Consider the following 18,312-nt stretch of genomic DNA (forward strand, 5'->3'; position numbering starts at 1 on the left):
TACATTAAATTTTTTTGTTGATACATAGAGATTATAAATATGTGGTACACGTGATATTTTGGTGCATGCATACAATGTGTAATAATCAAATATGGGGATACTCATAATCTCACACATTTATCATTTCTTGTGTTGGGACTATTTCAAATCTTCTCTTTTAGCAGTTTTGAAATATACTATGAATTATTAACCATAGTCTATTTAAAACATTTCTTTTTATTCCCAGTACCTATGCACTTCATTTATTTTTCTTGCTTATTGCACTGGCTAAGAAATCCAGCACAGTATTGTTTAGAAATGGTGAGAATTTACTTACTTTTTAAAATTTCTATTTTTTTTTTTTTTTGGAGAGAAAGTCTTACTCTGTCTCCTAGGCTGGAGTGCGGTGGCACCATCTCAGCTCACTGCAACCTCCACCTCCCACGTTCAAGTGATTGAAAAAAAGAGGAGTCAAGGATGATGCTATGGTTTGTGACCAGAGTAACTGGGAGTATGGCTCACAGTTATATGGCTTTGCCTTTACTGAGATGCAGATGATTATGGAAGGATAAGCTTTTGAGGGGAAGATAACTCACTTTTGGACATATGGAACCTGAGATGCCTATTCAAAATCCAAGTGGTTATGTGAGGGAGGTAAATTACTGTCCATGGGATAGGTTGAACTGGTTTTAAGAGTTTGCAAGTCACTAACATACAGATGTATTTAAAGCCATGAGACTGGAGAAGGAGGTGATGAAGAGAGAAAAGACAAGAAGTCCATTGAAGGACTGAGTTTGGGACACTCCAACATTTAGAGTTGGGGAAGAGGAGGAGGCTTCTTCAAAGAACATTGAGAAGTGGCCAGTGAGGTAGGAGGAGAACGAGGGGAGTAGAATCCATTATTTCAAGAAAGATGGAGTGGATAAACTGTTAGACGCTGCTCAGAAACAGAATAGAACATGAACAGAGAAGTGACTTGCAATAAATCGTGTTCCTATCTGTCTCTTACTCTGGGAGTACCACTGAGATCGAGACTGCCAGACTCTTCTTTCTAAACTCAGCACCCAGCAAAGGATCCGGCACATAGTAGGTGTCTTGGGTATGTGTATGAGATAGATGAGTGAATGAATGGGCCATGAACTGAAACTTCTAATCTTGGCTATATGACGAACTTGTTCCTTCTCTCTCTGACTTGACTTCTAGAGGAAGGAATTTTCCTCAAAACTCTTTCAATAAACTCCTTGACCAGGCTGGTTTTTCTTTAAAGTCTTGGGCTGGCTGCTCAGCTTGTGGATAAGGAGAAAAGAAGCCTACAACTCCACCTTGACTGTGTTTGGACTTTTTATCAAATAATCATGCCTTACTGTAGGCTGTTAAACCACCCTCCTTGAGAATCCCACTGCTCATCTAAGATCTGTTGCCCATCTCTGTTCTCTTTGGTAGGTGCATGGTCTGTTGTCTTCATTGTCAAGCCTTTTCTTGTCCTCACACTTGTTTGGTATCCCCTGTCTCTCTTTGCAACCGCTATTGCAAACGTTCTGGCCTCCTCCAAAGTCTGCACCTACTGCTGCCTGGTGTCTCTGAAGATGAAAGCCCCCGCATCCTTCCCATTTCACTTAGAACACTGGGGTTTTGCAAGAGTGAATCCCTTCAACTGTCTCATGGCCTGTTTCTCAGCAGCCCCTTCCCATTGTCCTGGATCTGTCTCCTGTCACTTCCTCTGGTACCTGAACCTTCCCATTCCACCCATCTTTCATGGGCTCCAGCCTCAACTGGAGTTGCTCACAAGCACACATATTTTTATTATCTACTGAATTCCTCCTCAAAACCTTTAAGCTTGCTTTATTATCTTCTTGACATAGAATAATAACAGCAACAGCAAGACAGAGAACCTTTGTCAGCCTCACACCCTCCTCCAGTTCCCACTCTATCTTTCCTCTTTTTCTTGGTCAGTCTCTTAGAAAGACTGAGCTATGTGCTCTATCTCTTGTCTGTCCCCTCCTACTCCTCGCTTGAAACTTTGTGAAACGAGCTCTCTTTGACCACCACTCCTTGACGCTACTCTTGATAAGGTCCCCAGCGAGGCCCCTATTGTTCCACCCAGTGCCCACTCCAGCTCTCATCTTAAGGGCAAGGAGTATCTGGCACGGAGCACTTATCTTCCTGATATGGGAGGGGGGCATTGGCCTTGCAGACAGCTCCCTTCCTGAAAGTCTGCCTTCCCTGGGAACTCCCTCATGTTTCTCATACTCCCAGCCTCATTCCCCTTCACTCACTCAGCCCCTCAGCTATCTTTCATGGTTGCAGTTCCCCAGAGCTCCACCCTTAGCTTTTCTCTCTGCTGTCATGATATGGGGATGGATACATCCCCCTGAGAGCTTTACCTGCAATGTAAACTCTGGTGCTCATGTGCCCCCTCCAGTCCAGACCCCAGCGAACACTGAGCCATCCGGAGTCCACTGCAGCAGGCCTGGAGAGCCATGTTGAAAGCCTGAGACCAGTCCAGGGCCTTGGGGATGGAGGGCAATGGGTGGACAGAACTTTGACGCTTTTTGTGGGGGCAATCAACTCAGGACAGAGGCTGCTTGGATATGATAAAGGAAACAAGGAGTTATGGTTGACACCAGGCTTCCAGCTTGAGTGACTGGGAAGAGGGCAGGGCCCTTTCAGAGGTGGGTAACTTTGAGGAGGAGCTGATTTGACGTGATGGTATCTGGAGCCTTAGGACTTGAGGTTTCCTGGAGAGGGTGTATACATGAGACCCACCAGTCCAATTGCCTTGTTTCCCGCAAGCAGCCTGAGGGGCAGTTTCTGACAAAGAGGAGGGTATGCAGGCAGTCAGGCTCAGGGACGGGTCTGTTTCCTGGTACAGAAGAAGCAGGGGTCATGGGGTGGGGGGAATCTGTCTTTGTGGCAGAACCTTAGAGAGGGTGTGAACATATGCTCTGCCCCCGGCACTGGCCTGGCCCTGGATTACAGCCCTTTTGATCTGCCAGCTTCAGCTTCAACACCAGCTTTTCCAGGAGGCCAGCCCTGAAACTCTGGTGCGAATGGCTCTGGCTTTGTTTGTGTTGCCTGAAACTTTTTTTCTCCATGGTCTGCTGTCTCCAGGGTCCAAGCAGGGACTCAGCGATGCTGGTTCCTTTCCCTCAAGTGCCCTCATTACTATCTTGGTGCCATAGTCCCACAGAGAGCACCAGGTGAGCATCTCTGAGGCTGTTTGACGTGCCTGCCATTGCCATGGTGATAGCTTCAGAGGCTGGAACAAGCTTGGGCGGGGGTTAAGGGAGCTCCCGGAACAGCTTCCGGACTGTGTGGGTCCAGCAGCATGGGCTGTGGGAAATCTGGGGGTCATGCTGACCATTTCTGGCCACACCTGGTAGGGCATGCCAACCAGCCCTGGCAGGGAAGAACTCCTCCAAGTATCTCCTGACTCTGTGGCAAGAGACACTGTGGGACACAATCTCCTGTCCCTCCTCTAGATTGCTACCTCCTGGGCTATTCCTTCTCCATCTGTTTTGTGGGCACCTCATCCTCTGCTCAACTCTTAAATATTGGGGTTCTCCACAACTCTGCTCCAGACTCTCACTTTGTCTCCTCTTTCTTTGTGATCCCACCCACTCTCTCCATTGCTCCCCACATGTACTCCTTCTCTGAGTCCCATCCATTCTCCTTCCTAGATAGTTACACACTCTGCCTTCTTGTCTTGGGCTCCATTGGTACTGTTGTCCAGCCTCCTCCCTGCCCCAACCTTCACTCTTGCTCTCCCTCTAATGCAGGCTCCACAGAGCAGCCAGAGGGATTTTTCTGGCAAAGAATGCTGCCCTTGTCCCTCTCCTGCTCTGCGCAGAGGAGAGAGCCCTCACTATCAAACTATCAAAGCTAAAACAAAACAAAATGAACAAAAACTGTTTAAGCCATCTCCCTGTGCCTTCGCTTTGCAGATATCTGGCACACGCTTAAGCTGCCGAGCAGTTCCAAGGCAGCCACTGCCCCAGAGCCCTGGCCCAAGGGAGGAGGTATGTCTCCCTGGTCCAGAGCAGCTGCTCTCTACCCCACACCTCCCCAAGCCACCCAGCTTTCTGGTTCTCCTCACTGGAGACCACCTCAGAGCTTATGCTCCTTAGGGAAGAGGGAAGCTATTCTGGGTCAGGGATATGCACTTCCTCCCTTGGGCCAGGGCTTTGGGGCAGTGACTGCCTTGGAGCTGCTTGGCAGCTTACATATGTGCCAGACATCTGCAAAGTGAACGCACAGGAAGATGGCTTAAACAGTTTTTGTTTGTTATGTTTTGTTTTAGCTTTGATAGTTTGTATGTTAAAAAAAAAAAAAAAATACTGGGGTAAAATAGAAAAGCAAACACTTTTTGTAGTTTAGCACTGTTTCCATTTGCAATTACATATTAGGGTTGGGGGAGTACCCTCATTTTCTTGGCCCCTGGTGCCTGGCACTTAGGGAATGCTGTATCCTACTGCCCTGACTGTCATAGCAGTGCCTGAGGGTGCTGAGGTTGGCGAGGTGGGCCTGGGTTCTAATCCATTCTGTTTGCTTGCCACTCTCCCACTCTCTGTGGGTGTCAGGGTCCTCTGTGACCTTCTTCTTGGCCCTCTTCCTGGCAGATAAGCGCTCTGGTTGTACATGGAGGATGACTGAAAAAGCCAATGGCGTGAAGAGCTCTGCAGTCAATAATCACAACCATCATGCACCCCCTGCCATCAAGGCCAATGACAAAGATGACCACAGGACAAGCAGAAGGTGAGTCTGCGTGGTATCAGGGAGGGTACAGAGGCTGCTACTTCTTCCCAGCTCTGCCTCATTGTCACAGAGCAAGCAATCTTTGTCTCCAGGACAGCCTCTAAAAAGAATATGGGATTTCTAAGCATGACCCAGGAGGGGAGACAAGTCATGCCCTGATAACCCTGGGTCAACCTGCTCTTTTTTCCGCAGGCCACACTCTGCAACTGACGATGACACCTCTTCAGAACTGCAGAGGCTGGCAGATGTGGATGCCCCACAGCGGGGAAGGGGTGGCTTCCACAGGTGGGTCCCACCACTACCCTGCTGCTTCCCCTTCCTACTCATGGGGCCTGTCAGGGTGGCGACCACTGCCCTCCTCTTCCCAGTCCCACTAGTCCTGTCCACCAAGACCTCCAGGGAGCACTGTCGGTGGTAGCCAAACGTAATTATTTCCTCATGAGGCCTGGGCAAACCCCAAGGCAGGCAAGCTCAGAGGGGCCAGAAGAGGCCTCCCTTCACATTTGGCTGTCTCAACATCAGAGAGTGATACCCTTCCCAGTAGAGAGGCCTAGGTAGAGGACCCAAGGCCTCTCTATCCCAGAGTCAGAGGCTCCATAGGGAAAGCAGGAAGCTCGGGGCAAGCTTTACTCCTGACAGTTCCTGCCTTAACACAACCTCCATCTTGTCCTGAAGACCTCCTCTTTGCTATTCTCACCATCAACTGAGATGGCACTTCCTATAGGAAGTCTTCCCAGGACAGCTGTCTTCCCCTGGACTGCATTCAGGGTCACGCCTGAGCCCCAGCCCCCGGCCCTAAGTGCTGGCCTCTACCCCAGCTTTTAGCACACGGGAAATCATGGTATGGCCTGTTTGTAGGTTTCACTGTCCTTCTTTCATCTTCCTCAGCAGACAGTGAGCTCGTGGGGACAGGTGCTCTCTGAACAGCATGAGTCTTGGCTCTGGCTCATGCTCCTTTTCTCTCACCTCTAGGATAGTTCGCCTGGTGGGGATCATCAGAGAGTGGGCCAACAAGAATTTCCGAGAGGAGGAACCTAGGCCTGACTCATTCCTCGAGCGTTTTCGTGGGCCTGAACTCCAGACTGTGACCACACAGCAGGGGGATGGCAAAGGCGACAAGGATGGCAAGGACAAAGGCACCAAGTACAGTTGTTCAGCCTGTGGGGCTCAAATGGGCTCCAAGCATGCAATGGAAGAGCTCACTGGGGTTTCTATGCTACTGCCAGGGGCTATGACAAACCCTGCTGTAGCAAGGAGAGTGGTGGGCAAGGGTGACTTGCAATGTTTTCAACTCCAGAATATTTCCATTGTTCCCCCAACAGCCAGTGGCCTACTTGCCATGAGAACCTCTGGTGTCTTTTCTTGCCTTAGTTGCTTCTTGCCAGATGTCCTCTTGCTGCACGTGAATGTACAGCCCAGTTCCAGTGGCCAGGAAATACTGAGATGGTGCATTCAGGGATTGCCCTGGAGGGGATGACAATCTCAGCTCCACTGTGGGCGAGGAAATGGGTCTTTGAAGAGATCATGTAGAGGGCTGGAGGAGAAGGGCTGGATGATGGAACAGGATAGCGTGGGGAGGGCAGAGAAGGCAGAGCTGGAGGATCTGTCCTTTGAGGAATGAGAAGACAACTGCAGATGTCTGGCCAAGCTGACATTCCCCACCTCTGACCAGTAGAGGGAAAGCAGGACACAACATCCCTTGCCAAAGCAGGACACAACATCTGGGAAAGTGATTTGGAGGCTGGAGGCCAATGACTGAAAAGGGAGGGTGAGGTGAGCAGGAAGCTTGTGGTGCTCACTCACCTGGAGCACCTGTCTTTAGGGAGGGATGTGGGAATAGGCATAAGCCCCAATTACCATCCTGTGGAAATCCCTTCCCAGGCCCTGAGACCCACCGCTACTGAAAGCTCTGCCCTCTGGGCAAGGGGCCTGTAAGGTGCATGGGAATCAATGGACCTATCTAGGTTCAGAATGGGAAGATGGGTGCCCCTGCCCATCTGAGTTCCACTCAGATGCCCAGTACCAGGTTGTAGGTCTCTGAAAAATGGGGCCCTCAGCCAACCTATCTTTCACCCCACATATCCCCTTTGGCAGTGCTTTCTCAGGCACCTCTGGTTTCTGGGAGCTGGGGTGCTATCACACTGGGGGACCTGATCCCCAAGCTTTGCCTTTGTCTGTCTTCTCAGGAAGAAATTTGAATTATTTGTCTTGGACCCAGCTGGGGATTGGTACTACTGCTGGCTGTTTGTCATTGCCATGCCTGTCCTTTACAACTGGTGCCTGCTGGTGGCCAGGTGAGCAGGGTGGGGCCCAGGAGGGGTGGCCAAAGCAACCCAGTCTTCAGACCCTGGGATTGATAGCGCAGCAGTCCCTGGATACCAATGGCACCTCCAACTTCTCTGTTAGCCCCAACCCTCTCTCCATTTAATATGCCATGAAGATTTCTTGTCTGTCCTGTGTCTGGGACAACTACAGTGGCGCCACACACCTAGCGTGCATCTTCCACTTTTGCAACAAACATGCTTGACAGAAAACTAGGATTTGGTGATGCCATTCCCTCCTCACAAACCCTTAAGTGGCTCCCCATTGTCCACGGGATGAAGTTCAAGTCCTAAGCATGGCCTTCAAACTCCTCTGAACCTGACCTTTTTCTCTTGCTACACCTTCTGGACACACCCTAGCCCCAGCATTCACCACTCTTGGATCAGAACACGCTGTTTCCTCTAGAGAAAATTCCCTTTCCCTTCCGTTTTCCACCTATGGAGATTCTTCTCCTTGCAGGCTCAGTTCAAAAGCCACTATCTACCTGTAGCTTTCCTTGGCAGCATTCCCCAACCTACTCCGTCCCAATCCCAGTCATTCATTCAGCAAGGATTTGACTGAGCACCTCATGTGTGCTCAGTGCTGGGGATAACGTGGTGAGCACAACCACCATGGTCTCTGCTCTCCTGGAACTCCCAGGCTAGTGGCAGACAATGACTGTAAACCTGAAATGAAACAAATGACCAGGATGATGCCAGGGACTGGTGGCAGAGAGCTGCTACAGAAAGGGCAGTTGGGATCATGCTCTCTGAGGAGGTGATGCCTTAGCTGGTGGGAGGGAGACAGCTAATTAGATACCTGAGGATGGTGGAGGGAGCATTCTGGCCAGAAGAAACAGCAAGTATGAAAACCCTGTCTCGGGATGGCCTAGTGTGGCTGGAGGCTGTGAATGAGCCATCACTGGCATGGGCCAGCTCTGCAGACTCAGTGGGAAGGGCAGGGGGCTGGAGTTTCAGTTTAAATGTGACCAAGTAGGCAGAATTAATGGCTCTCCCCTTTGACTAGTACACTCACTGGACAATCATCCTGGGCTCTGTCCTTGACTCTGCTCTCTCCCCAACCCTCTCCCAACTCAGTTGCCAAATCCTGCCACTTCCTTTTAAAACGTTCCTGCAACCTCCAACCTTTCTCCATTCCCACTACTACCCTCTCTCTCACATGTATTGGCTAGTGCTGTTTGTTGGGTGCTGAATAAGATGTATGTTGAAAAGATGAGCATGGAGGCGGTTCAGTTGTGTTCTGTAGTTTGTTCTTCCAATGACTTGTTCATTCATTCAACTCACAGCCTTTGAGCACTCAAATCCTGTTGCCCTAGGTCAGGCATGGGGCATGCCGTAATGACTAAGAGGGGTGCCTGCCTTCCTGGACCTCACAGTTCAGAGGGTGAGACAGAAAATTAATGGTCAGTGGTGCTGTCTATGTAGTGATGTTATGTCATGAGGAGGGGTGGGGCAGAAGTTACTTGTAGATAAGTGTCTCTTGGCGTCAGGCTGACTGTGACTAAATGATGCCCCTGGTAGCCATCCCAAGCCCTGCACACAGTGAACACTCATTTTGGGACCTTTGGCTGGCTTTGAGGGTGAAGCTTAGCCCTGTCCTCCTGCAGAGCCTGCTTCAGTGACCTACAGAAAGACTACTACCTGGTGTGGCTGGTGCTGGACTATGTCTCAGATGTGGTCTATATCGCAGACATCTTCATCCGATTGCGCACAGGTCAGTGAGCAACTGGGATGCAGGTAAATCCGAAGGCCTGAGTCCAAATCTTTAGGAAACCCACTGGACATGGTGTTGGACTAAATTACTTGGGTGGGACTCTGGTAGGTGAGTGCCCCTCTTTGAACCTCATGGTCCCACATGCATAGAGAGGTTTCAATCTGGGGGTGTTCTCTTAGAGTCCTTCTGGCCAGCCCTGGTATGTGAGCTATATCCCTCCTTGGGAAGGAAGTTTCAGTGACCGGTATTTTCCTCGCCTAGAGATATTAGCCTATAGGGAAGGATACACACACACACACACACACACACACACACACACACACACACATCCTGAGGGCAGAGGTGACATGCTGGCTTGCATCTCTACTAGGTTTCCTGGAGCAGGGGCTGCTGGTCAAAGATACCAAGAAACTACGAGACAACTACATCCACACCCTGCAGTTCAAGCTAGATGTGTCTTCCATCATCCCCACTGACCTGATCTATTTTGCTGTGGGCATCCACAGCCCTGAGGTGCGCTTCAACCGCCTGCTGCACTTTGCCCGCATGTTTGAGTTCTTTGACCGGACAGAGACACGCACCAGCTACCCTAACATCTTCCGCATCAGCAACCTTGTCCTCTACATCTTGGTCATCATCCACTGGAATGCCTGCGTCTATTATGCCATCTCCAAATCCATAGGCTTTGGGGTTGACACCTGGGTTTACCCAAATATCACTGACCCTGAGTATGGCTACCTGGCTAGGGAATACATCTATTGCCTTTACTGGTCCACACTGACCCTCACTACCATTGGGGAGACACCACCCCCTGTAAAGGATGAGGAGTACCTATTTGTCATCTTTGACTTCCTGATTGGCGTCCTCATCTTTGCCACCATTGTGGGAAATGTGGGCTCCATGATCTCCAACATGAATGCCACCCGGGCAGAGTTCCAGGCTAAGATCGATGCCGTGAAACACTACATGCAGTTCCGAAAGGTCAGCAAGGAGATGGAAGCCAAGGTCATTAGGTGGTTTGACTACTTGTGGACCAATAAGAAGACAGTGGATGAGCGAGAAGTTCTCAAGAATCTGCCAGCCAAGCTCAGGGCTGAGATAGCCATCAACGTCCACTTGTCCACACTTAAGAAAGTGCGCATCTTCCATGATTGTGAGGCTGGCCTGCTGGTAGAGCTGGTATTGAAACTCCGTCCTCAAGTCTTCAGTCCTGGGGATTACATTTGTCACAAAGGGGACATCGGCAAGGAGATGTACATCATTAAGGAGGGCAGGCTGGCAGTGGTGGCTGATGACGGGGTGACTCAGTATGCCCTGCTCTCGGCTGGAAGCTGCTTTGGTGAGATCAGTATCCTTAACATTAAGGGAAGTAAAATGGGCAATCGACGCACGGCTAATATCCGCAGCCTGGGCTATTCAGACCTCTTCTGCTTGTCCAAGGATGATCTTATGGAAGCAATGACTGAATACCCTGATGCCAAGAAAGTCCTAGAAGAGAGGGGTCGGGAGATCCTCATGAAGGAGGGGCTGCTGGATGAGAATGAAGTGGCAACCAGCATGGAGGTGGACGTGCAGGAGAAGCTAGGGCAGCTGGAGACCAACATGGAAACCTTATACACTCGCTTTGGCCGCCTGCTGGCTGAGTACACAGGGGCCCAGCAGAAGCTCAAGCAGCGCATCACGATTCTGGAAACCAAGATGAAACAGAACAATGAAGATGACTACCTGTCTGATGGAATGAGCAGCCTCGAGCAGGCTGCTGCTGACAAGCCATAAGACCTGGGGCCCAACTGCTTTTCCAGCCTTGGCCTTGATCCCAGGAGCTAGAGGAGCTATTTAGATCTCCAGATTTACATACATTACCCTCATGTTCCCTGAATTCTCCCAAAAGCCTCTCTGACCCCTGGTTTTTGGCCTAAACATCCAAGATTCCACCTCCAAGTTTAGCCCATTTTGTGGAGAGTACAGACTGTGTTGGCTGGGCTTCCGAGAGTTTCAGCCTGTCTAAGTCTGAGGAAGGGAGAAGGGAGCAGCTGTCTCCGAGGGGTCTGTCCTGGGACTGGGAGCCTGGGCAATGATCTGCTCTGAAGAAGGCCATTTGCAAAATGACATACACCTTGCTGCAGTACTGCCCCCGTCTGGCTCTTTTGCATATAGTCACTTCTGCCTTGGTTCTGGCTGCCACTTTTTCTAACATGTGTTCTGAATACTCCCTTTTCCCTGCACATGCATGTGCTTTTAAGCATCTACTATAGACATTTAGACCAGGTACCCAGTGTCTGTCTCCCAAGACAGGCCAAGGGATGTGATAGTGTTGTTGGGAGGGGGTAGAAGGGTGCCCACTCAGGGCTATTCCTCCCCATCAGATACTTTAGCTCCTGCTCTGTAGATTGATCTGTCTGCTAGCCAGGATGGGGTCTCTGCAATCTTCTGCGGACCAAGGAGATAGACCCGGCTTCTGGTCCATTTCAGGGCAGGGAGTGAGGAGCAAGGCAACTAGGGTTTGTCCACCTGGAGACAGAGGTAGCTGGCAGCTCTGGCCATCCCTCCCCTATGAAGAGCATTTCTGAAGAGGCCTGAAAACTGCTGTTGGTGGGGAGACTCTTCAAGTGAATATCTGTATTAGAGGCACCTACGAGTTAACAAATTCCTTCGAACTGTCTGTGGTTATTGCTCAACTCTGCTATTCACATTCTCTCCCTCCCTCCATTAATCCCTCTCTTTTCCCTATATGGTTGTCCTTCAGTATTCATGAGGGATTGCTTTCAGGAGTCCCCATGGATACCTAAATTTGTGGATGTTCAAGTCCCTGATACAAAATGACGTAGTATTTGAATATAACCTATGCATATCCTCCCATACTTTAAGTCATCTCTCGATTATTTGTAATACCTAATACAATGTCAGTGATATGTAAATAGCTGTTATATTGTATCTTTTCTTTGTATTATTTTGATCTGTTATTTTTTTCCTGAATATTTTTAATCCACCGCTGGTTGAATCTGCAAATGTGAAACGCAAGGATATGAAGGACAGACTACTTTTCTTCACCCCTATCCAGAACTCTTCTGGTCTAAAATACACTCTCCCACCTTTCCCTGTCTGCCTAAACCTTACGGGTCCTTCAGGGCTTAGCTCAGGCACTACCTTCTCTCAGAAGGCCCACTTGACTGCAACGACTCGCACACTTGTCAGTTATCTCCTCTCTATACTCCCACAGTGCATAAGAACCTCTCTGTCCTGGTTTTGTAATGTGGGATCAGTTTTAGTGGACTTCGTTTCCCCTCCTGACTGTGGACGAGGCCAAGACAGTCTCCCTCATGGGTCTCTTTGCAGCCTCAGTGACATAGCTGGCACTGAGGAGCATCCAGAGAACATTTATTCAATGGGGGAGTAAGTGAACACATGAATGAGTGAATGAATGAATGAATGAATGAATGAGCAAAGAAACACAGCTGACCAAAACTCCTATGCTTCTCCCTGCCAGCAGTCATGCCTTGACAGAAGCATTGGCTCTGCTGGGGGAGTTGGGAAAGGTCTCCTGGAGTATCATGTCTTTCAGCTGGGCATTATAACCTGATTAGGAGCCTGAAGGAAAAGTATTAATTAGTGAGCAAGAAAATCTAGGTGCAGACTCAGAGGCCTTCCTGTTCACATGCACACCACTTATTTATGCATGTACTTCTTGTGGTGAAATACACATAAAATTTACCATCATAATCACTTTTAAGTGTACAGTTCGGTAGTGTTAAGTATATTCACATTGTTGTGAAAACAATCTTGAGAATTTTTCATCTTGCAAAACTGAAACTTTGTCCCCAATAAAAATTCCTCATTGCTTCTACCCAGCCCCTGGAAGCCACCATTCTACTTTCTGTCTCTATAAATTTAACTTCTCTGGGGACCTCGTATAAGTGCTATCGTACAGTATTTGTCCTTTGTGTCCGGCTTATTTTACTCAGCATAATATTTTTAAGACTCATCGATGTTGTAGCATGTGTCAGAATTTCTTTCCTTTTTAAGGCCAAATAATATTTGATTGTATAGATCACCACATTTTGCTTAGTCATTCGTTTCTCGATGAACATCTGGGTTGTCTCCACCATTTGGCTATGGTGAATATTCCTGTATACATGCGTATACAAATAGCTCTTTGAGATCCCATTTTCAGTTTTTTGGGTATATACTCAGAAATGAAATTGCTGGATTACATAGTAATTCTATTTTAAATTTTTTGAGGAACGATTTTCTTTTTTGTATGTCACCAAAACAGTGACATCATTTTACATTCCTACCAACAGTGCACAAGGGTTCCAATTTCTCTACATTCTCACCATCACTTAGTTTCTGTGTTTTTGTAGCTATCCTAATGGGTGTGAGGTGAAGCTTATTGTAGTTTTGATTTTCATTTCTCTAATGACAGGTGATTTTGAGCATATTTTCACAAGCTTGTTGGCCATTTGTATATCTTTTTTGGAGAAATGTCTATTCAAGTTCTTTGGCCATTTTTTAATTGCAGTGTCAAGTTGTAGAAGTTCTTTAAATATTCTGGATATTAAACCCTTATCAGATATGATTTGCAACTATTTTCCTTATTCTCTAGGTTGCCTTTTTACTGTGTGACCATGGGGATTGTGTCCTTTGGTATGCAGAAATGTTTAATTTTGTTGTAATTCAATTAATCTACTTTTGCTTCTGTTGCCTGTGCCTTTGGCATTACCATTCCTTTTTAACTGAATTCATCCTTCTGGCCAGGCTTCTTTTACACTTAGTGTAGTTTCTTGACTTCTTCCCTAGCTTAGAGGAAGAAATCTTAACCAGGGGAAGACTCACGGGGAGGGATCTGCAACATGACACATGCCTAGGTCCTGGTCCCTGAAAGTTGCAGCAGGAAGGAGATGCATTCATGATGGAGCAGTGCTTTGTGTACACCCTCCCTTTGGGTACTGGGCTTGGAGAAAAGGCTCTAAACCCCTTTGCCTCAAGAGAACCCTACACAACAGGAGGAGTCTTTGGAGACCCAGCCAGCTCCTTGCCAATACCTTCATTACTAAGGTTGCACTGAGTTCAGTTTTTACAGTGTCTTGGAACCAGGACAATGTGTAACTTTTGCAGGCGTAAGATGGTACTGGGACCAGAAGCAGGGGGATGGCTGCATTGAAATTTTTTGCCTTGATTTCAGCAAGAAATCTGCAGTGTTCTCCCCGGAGCCTGGCTCACCATCAGCCCAGCCCCAACAGGTGCCTGATTTCCAGCCCACATCATGGGATGGACATTGTGTCTTGCATTTGGTTTTCCCCAGGGCAAGGCAGTCACCTTCTCTGGATCACATGGGGAGCTCAGTGGTTCAAGACACAGACTCCAGGGCTCAGCTCCCACCCTCTTCCAGTTTTCTTTTCCCCAGATATCCTGGGGTCCAGTCTCTCACAACTTTTTGCCATGTCTCGAATGTCTATGTTCTCTTAAGCTTTCAGGTATTTTCTTTATTTATTTTTTTTAAATAAAATTAAATACAAATTTTATTAAGGATTTCAAGTTACATACTTCAAATTTCTAGAATGGAATGGAGTGATTTTGGAACTGGAAAAGTGGCATAAACGCTGACATCCCTTGAAACTTCAATTTTATAAAGACAATTATGCAAACCACATCCGCATTATGTAACAAGACTAGGCATTATCTACACCTTCACTTTGGCAATAGCTATTTCCTAAAAGAATGAAAAAGGTGATTTTGCTACTTCAGTTCATTAAAAATGGGATTCTGTCTTTAAAGTTCAGAAAAAGATGCATTTAGATGAACTATGATTACTGGCTCCCGCTCAAAAAAAAAAAAAAAAAAAAAAAAAAAAAAAAAAAAAAAGCACAGTGTCTAATCAAAGCAAAGGAAAACGTTTTGAAAATAAAGAGAAAAAAACTATTATCATTGGTTAAGAATTTCCAGCAGTAAGTTAAAATCTCAGGAGAGGAATGGATAGCACTACAAACAATGTGTTCACATTCCAAGACCTTAACACTAACTTTATCTGTTCTGGATCTGGGCAGGCAGCATTCTTTTAGATCTTTGTGTGGCTCCTATTTTTATAGAAGTGGATGGATGCACTATTTCACAATGTCTAAGAACTTTTTTCAGATATTTTTGATGACTGTATTGTAGTAAATACTATAGGGATAGCACTATAGTATTGTAGTCATGAGACTAAAGTGGAAATAAGACTATTTTTGACAAAAGATGCCATTAAATTTCAGACTGTAGAGCCACATTTACAATATCTCAGGCTAATTACTGTTTATTTTGGGGTTGAACTTTTTGTTTCTTTTGACGACAGCGAGGGTGGACTATTGGATTGTCATTAGAGGAAGGTCTAGATTTCCTGCTCTTTTTTATTTTTCTTTTAAAAACTTCATTTAAAAACATTTTTATTACTTAATTTTTGGTATTTTTTTGCTCAAGGGAATATTCTTTGATTTAGTTAGCTACTGAGTGCTTCTAAAATTGCGATTAAAAAAAGTTAAAATTTCAAGTTACTTTTATTTCTTTATTATTATTATTATTATTACTATTATACTTTAAGTTCTAGGGTACATGTGCATAACGTGCAGGTTTGTTACATATGCATACTTGTGCCATGTTGGTGTGCTGCACCCATCAACTCGTCAGCACCCATCAACTCGATTTCCTGCTCTTAATAAAATGACATTGAATTCATTTTTAGAGTTGATGAAAACTTCCTTTTTGAGAAGTTAGGGTTAAGGTCTTGGAATGCTTTCAGGTATTTTCTCACGCTGTTCCCTCTGCCTGGATTACCGTTTTCTGCCTCTTTTTCTTCTGAGATTAAATTCACAGGCCCCTTCTCTGAGTCCCACCACAGCTTTCTATGTGAGACTCCCTTGCACATTGGTCTGCAAGTGTCTGTTTAGCAATAATATCTTCTCATCTAAAGACAGCTTGTTCATTGAGAAAAGGATGAAGGAACAACAGAAGGAATATCTGTGCAGCTTGTCGTGTGTGTGTGTGTGTGTGTGTGTGTGTGTGTGTGTGTATGCCTGTGTGAGGACCTGGATGTCAGCCTAGGCAGTGTCTGTCTCTGGTCAACCCCTCACCCACCCTCTCTCGGGTTGCTTTCTCTGTAAGAGCCTGACTCTCCTGTCTGTTGCTGGTCGCCGCCCCCGCTTCTCTCCTATAACTGGCTGTAATATAGGAACTGAAGTACATTTTCCATTATGTGTTGGATTTATTCAGCACAGCCTGTTGTTTCCTGCTCTTGATTTTAAAATGTTTAAATTGGAATGTTTTTTATTTTCCTTTGAAAATATCCATTGAAGGTAAATTGCTCTAGTTGAATATGGCCATCAATTTGCTTTTCTCTGCATTGGTGACCTTCTATAGAAAAAAAAGTCCCCTTTCCTGCACACCACACTCCCTCTTCTTTTGGTGTGACCTGTGGTGGCCCTTGTCTGGCCAGCCCAACCTGAGTCCAAGCCTCGGAAGCATCTATTCCTTGGTCTGGAGCTTAAAGTTAGGTTGACCATTTATCCCTTCCCTTCGGTGAATCCGAGGCAGAGGGTCTCTGTTTTCTGTTTAACCCGGGAACAAGGAAGCCCCCAGTGCACAGAGATGGGGAACCCTACCACCAGAGGGCGCATGAACCTCAGGAAAGGGTGGTGGGCTCCACTCTGTGAACCCTCCACACAGCAGAGAACTGAGCAGGGCCGGTTGAGGCAGTTAGGTGGCTGCCTCCCGGGGCCTTGCAGAGCTATTGGACCAGGTCTCTTTTCCACTGTGCCCCACTGTGGTCCCTTTGAAGGCCCTCAGAGGTTCCTGGGTGTCAAGGCCAATGTTCAGTACAAGTTTGTTCATGCTAGGTACCCAGACTCTGCTGGAGATTGGGGAAGGAGAGAATGTCAGGGTGGAATTACAGGGAGACTTGAGCACTGTGGTTGTCATTACTTATTGTATTCAGAAAAAAAAATACTAGAAATCTGAAAAACCCTTGATGTTATGGATAAGATTGGTTAGCATGGAGCTAATGTCAGCCTACTTAAAATTGACATAAATAAAATTATTATAAAAATAATTGTTCCAGTGTCACATGAAAGTAGTACACAGGTGATTGTATACATATAGCCAAATACCTACTCGATGCCACCATGCTATTTGAAAAGTAACACCACCATAACTCACCCCTTGGAGTTTCCTAGAGAACCTGCTTATCTTCCCATGTTGGTAATGGCACGTCTGTCCTTCTAGTTGCTCAGGCCAAAGCCCCTGATGTAAGCCTGGATCCCTCTCTTTTCTTCATCCACTGCATCCAATAAGCCAGAAAATATCCACTGCATCCAATAAGCCAGAAAATACCCTGTCTGCATAACTTTTCAAAGTCCAGTCAGAATCCATGCACCTCTCTCACCTCCGCCACTCCTGCCCTCGTGCAGGGCTCTCTCCTGGATGACTACAGTCGCCTCTAGACTGGTGTCCCTGTTTCCACCTTTGCTCCTTCCACTCCAACCCACTCCCCATCTAGCCAGCAGAGTAGTCAAAAGCAATGAAAGTCATGTCTCATCCTGCTTACATTCTTTTGGGGTCTTCCATTACTCTTATAATAAAATTCAAACTCATGGCTTCGTCTCCAGGTCCTGTTGCACAGCCCCCACCAGCATCCTTGGCCTCACCTGTTTTCTCTCCCGGCCTCTTCTGGAGCCAGGTCCTCCAGTCTCCTCTGAGTTCCTCAAACACACCCAGCTTCTCTGTCCCTTGGCAGCTTTGCACTTGTTGTCTTTCTGTGTTGCTCTCTTTCCTCTGGACCTTCTGTGGCTGGCTTCCTGTCCTCAGGACTCCACAACGAAAAGAGTCCCCAGCCTCCCAGTCATGCTGGTCTCAGCACCCTGTGAAGTTTTCCTAACAGCACTTAGCACCCTCCACAATCTTCTTGTTCATTGGTTTCCTTGTTTATTGCTTGTTTCCCCAGTTAGAATGTCAGCTCCCTGATATAGACCTTTGTGCTGGCCCCCACTGCATCTGCAGCACCTAGAGCAGCTACTGGTACCTCAGTGTTCTGTACACGCCCAATACTGGGAACTTCTTAGGGGCTGGCTTCCTCCTTTGTCTCTAATGGACTAAACCCCGTATCCTCAGCTGCTTCTCTCTGCCCATCCTCATAGCCCTACAGGTTTTACTCACACAAAACTCCTTGGTATTCCATAACCCAACTGGAGCTGTCCCACGAGGAACTCGGCTTACACCTACTTCTATCCCTACATCTGTCTGCAACATTCCCCTAATCCTTCAAAGTCACCTCTAATGTCACCTCCCTCCCAAAGCCTTCTTTGATCCCCTACAAACAAGTGTGACTCCAGCTATCATCTGTATTTGTGGCTTTCCCCCTCCCTTGCTCCCAGAGGATGGGGCTGTGTGAGATTCATACTGCCCTCCTATAGCCAAAGCTACTTGCAGGAGGGTATGTGTGTGGAGGAGGAGAGTGGGTGTGGACTTGGTTCCCAGAGGGCTCTGCTAAGGTAGAGCTTCCCAGTTGAACAGGGAGCT

General features: G+C 47.2%; 1 protein-coding gene across 1 annotated transcript; it reads left to right on the forward strand.

Moving 5' to 3' along the window:
- The first annotated feature begins 998 nt into the window (after nt 1-998).
- Nucleotides 999-10,710, forward strand: CNGA2 (cyclic nucleotide gated channel alpha 2). Its single transcript, XM_025372322.1, has 7 exons — nt 999-1,065; nt 4,599-4,734; nt 4,927-5,019; nt 5,707-5,877; nt 6,921-7,028; nt 8,663-8,769; nt 9,140-10,710. The coding sequence occupies exons 2-7, from the start codon at nt 4,625-4,627 to the stop codon at nt 10,543-10,545; spliced, it is 1,995 nt and encodes a 664-aa protein (XP_025228107.1). The 5' UTR covers nt 999-1,065; nt 4,599-4,624; the 3' UTR covers nt 10,546-10,710.
- The last annotated feature ends 7,602 nt before the right edge of the window (nt 10,711-18,312 follow it).

Source organism: Theropithecus gelada, chromosome X (genome assembly GCF_003255815.1).
Source record: "Theropithecus gelada isolate Dixy chromosome X, Tgel_1.0, whole genome shotgun sequence".
NCBI lineage: Eukaryota > Metazoa > Chordata > Mammalia > Primates > Cercopithecidae > Theropithecus > Theropithecus gelada.